The 2,755-nt window shown below is 40.7% G+C and overlaps 1 protein-coding gene and 1 long non-coding RNA gene across 5 annotated transcripts in view; one reads left to right on the top strand and one right to left on the bottom strand.

The window, feature by feature from the left end:
• LOC105548957 overlaps positions 1-2,755 on the top strand; it is a 16,635-nt gene that overhangs the window by 7,970 nt on the left and 5,910 nt on the right. The gene's annotated exons all lie outside the window — the stretch shown is intronic.
• The window catches only part of DPM1 (dolichyl-phosphate mannosyltransferase polypeptide 1, catalytic subunit), a 22,915-nt gene that overhangs the window by 4,483 nt on the left and 15,677 nt on the right, over positions 1-2,755 (bottom strand). For 2 of the 4 annotated variants that reach the window (XM_011993220.1, XM_011993222.1), the window contains exons 6-7: positions 2,284-2,379; positions 1,234-1,302 (exon numbers count right to left, since the gene is read on the bottom strand). In XM_011993220.1, the coding sequence (XP_011848610.1) occupies positions 1,234-1,302; positions 2,284-2,379 (165 nt within the window). Of the gene's footprint in view, positions 1-1,233; positions 1,303-1,497; positions 1,579-2,283; positions 2,380-2,755 lie in introns of all 4 variants that reach the window. The other 2 variants (XM_011993219.1, XM_011993221.1) reach the window with 2 other exon arrangements.

The raw sequence follows: 2,755 nt of genomic DNA on the forward strand, positions 1-2,755 counted from the left end.
GGCCTTTTTTTTTTTTTTTTTTTTTTGACAGTCCTCCTCTGTCACCAGGCTGGAGTGCAGTGGCGCAATCTCAGCTCACTGCAACCTCTGCCTCTGGGTCTCAAGCGATTCTCCTGCCTCAGCCTCCTGGGTAGCTGGGATTACAAGCACACGCTACCACACCCGGCTAATTTTTGTATTTTTAGTAGAGACAGGGTTTCCCCATGTTGCCCAGGCTGGTCTTAAATTCCTGACCTCAAGTGATCCACATGCCTCGGCCTCCCAAAGTTCTGGGATCATAGGCGCAAGCCACTGCCCATCCACCAGCCACCGCCCATCCACAATCAGAGATCTTCATCATATCACAAATGACTCTTTAGCCTTAGGGTATAGCCTCTCCTCTCTTTCATCCCCAAGTTCAGCTCTCCAGTCTATTTGCTTTTTCGTTCCAGAGAGGCTTCATTTTTCTTTTTGACTGTCAACAGCCAGGTCCTAATTTGTGTGTGTGCGTGTCAATTCTCACATTTAAGGACTTAAATTTTCCTGCATCAAGCAAAGGACCGAACAATCAACATTATTTAGTGGAAAAAAGTATCAATGAATATAAATTATTAAGTAATGTATGGGGGGCTTGGGGCTACTAAAGTAGATGCAGGGGCATTTTATAGTTTCAGAGATTAAAAAAAAAATCTGGCAAGTTTTGTCATTTGCCATGGTCAGTCACACAAAGCAGCTCACATCTACTACAGCAAATCTAGACTACCACCCCATACACCCAGAAACAGACACACAGAACTCAGAGGGACCGAAGCTTTGACCAAATTAAACAACAACAAAAATTTCCTTAAACATGGAGAACAAGGTAAGTGAGAGAGCTCTATATAAATATTAAAAAGTTTAACCTTTTCTGTGGACAATGCTGTTAGTATTCATATGAAATGCAGAAAATTACTGAAGTATGTGCTGTTCTTTGGAACAGATTATCAGTAATAGCAATGTTCCAAAGAGCAGTTGAGCCTTAATACTAATGTTAAAAAGCACACAAACCTAACTGCCTTCAACTTTTTCAAGGAAAAGCACAATATGTCTCCCGATATGTTTAGGTTTCATTAGCAACTTTTAGGAATTTTAGTCTGCCTTTTTAGTATCCCAGTATGCATACAAGGTGGAAATGTAAAGTGTTTCTTTAAAATATCCATTGTAAAGAAAGTCAGCCAAGAAGTTATATAAAAATTGTGGAAATTTTCACTGTACCTGAAACTTCCTGTTAAATCAGATGCTCCTGGTCTCAGCAATATCTGAGTTAAAAAATTGGCCCCACGGCTGCCAAATAAAACAATCAGATTTTCTTTACAAAATACAATTTATAAACAAGAGAAACACATTGAAGAACAGTGTTAAAATGCTATACTAATTTCATAAATGTAACATTAATTTCATAAAAATGTTATTTATCTAGAACAAAAGAGAAATTTTTGGTCAATGAAAGGAGACCTGGCTAGGTGCGGTGGCTCACACCTGTAATCCCAGGAGGCCAAGATGGGTGGATCACTTGAGCCCAGGAGTGACCAGCCTGGACAACATAGCAAAACCCCATCACTACCAAAAAAAAAAAAAAGTATACATATATATATATAAAAAAATACATATATAAACATAAATACATATATATATAAACATAAATATATATACATAAATTAGCTGGGCATGGTGGTGCGTGCCTGTAGTCCCAGCTAATGGGAAGCTGAGGCAGGCGGATCACCGGAGCTCAGGAGTTCGAGGGCAACCTGGGCAACATGGTGAAACCCCATCTCTACAAAAACAAAAATTAGCCAGGCATGGTGGCGCGTGTCCACAGTCCCAGGTACTCAGGAGGCTGAGAAAGGAGAATCGCTTGAGCCCGGGAGGCAGAGGTTGCAGTGAGCTGAGACTTTAACCCAGGTCTGTCTGAAATCGATCTTAGTTAAAATAACACTATAATTATGGAGAGAAACCCTACATATTTAGTCTACAAGTATGGAACAGGTCACATAAATTAAAACTGGAGGTCCGGTATAGTAACTTTTGCTGAATAAGGCCGTTTCTACCAAAGGTCCAAAGGTTTATACTGATTTTTCCTTAATAAAAAACATCCAGGCTCTAATCACAGGAAAAACTGTAAGAAACTATCTGGGAATAAATATTTACTGGAAATTATAACCTGATCCCACAAATCCCAGGCAGCATGATAGCTAATCCAAATACTTGCTATGAATACACTTCCAGTAGTTATACTAATAAAGAAGTTGTAACACATGTACCTACCTGATTATTTTTCTTTTCAAATCCCAGCCATATACACCTCCATTTCCTTTGTAGCGAGTTCCAGAGACAATATCAAAATTGCCCTCCTGTTGCTTCCTGTAGAATAAATTAGCTGTCAATTAGAAAAAGCCATTTCAACGTCATTTTCATGAGCTACACAAAACTTTTAAGAGAAGCCAACACAGGCTGGGTGCAGTGGCTCACACCTGTAATCCCGGCACTTTGGGAGGCCGGGGCGGGTGGGTCACAAGGTCAGGAGTTCAAGGCCAGCTTGGCCAAGATGGTGAAACCCCATCTCTACTAAAAATATAAAAATTAGCCTGGCGTGGTGACGGGCGCCTGTAATCCCAGCTACTCAGAAGGCTGAGGCAGAGAATCAATCGCTTGAACCCAGGAGGCAGGCTGCAGTGAGCCGAGATCATACCACTGCACTCCAGCCTGGGCGACTCCATCTCAAAAAAAAAAAAAAAAA

The sequence above is a fragment of the Mandrillus leucophaeus genome, unplaced genomic scaffold (genome assembly GCF_000951045.1).
Source record: "Mandrillus leucophaeus isolate KB7577 unplaced genomic scaffold, Mleu.le_1.0 Scaffold428, whole genome shotgun sequence".
In the NCBI taxonomy this organism is placed as follows: Eukaryota; Metazoa; Chordata; class Mammalia; order Primates; family Cercopithecidae; genus Mandrillus; species Mandrillus leucophaeus.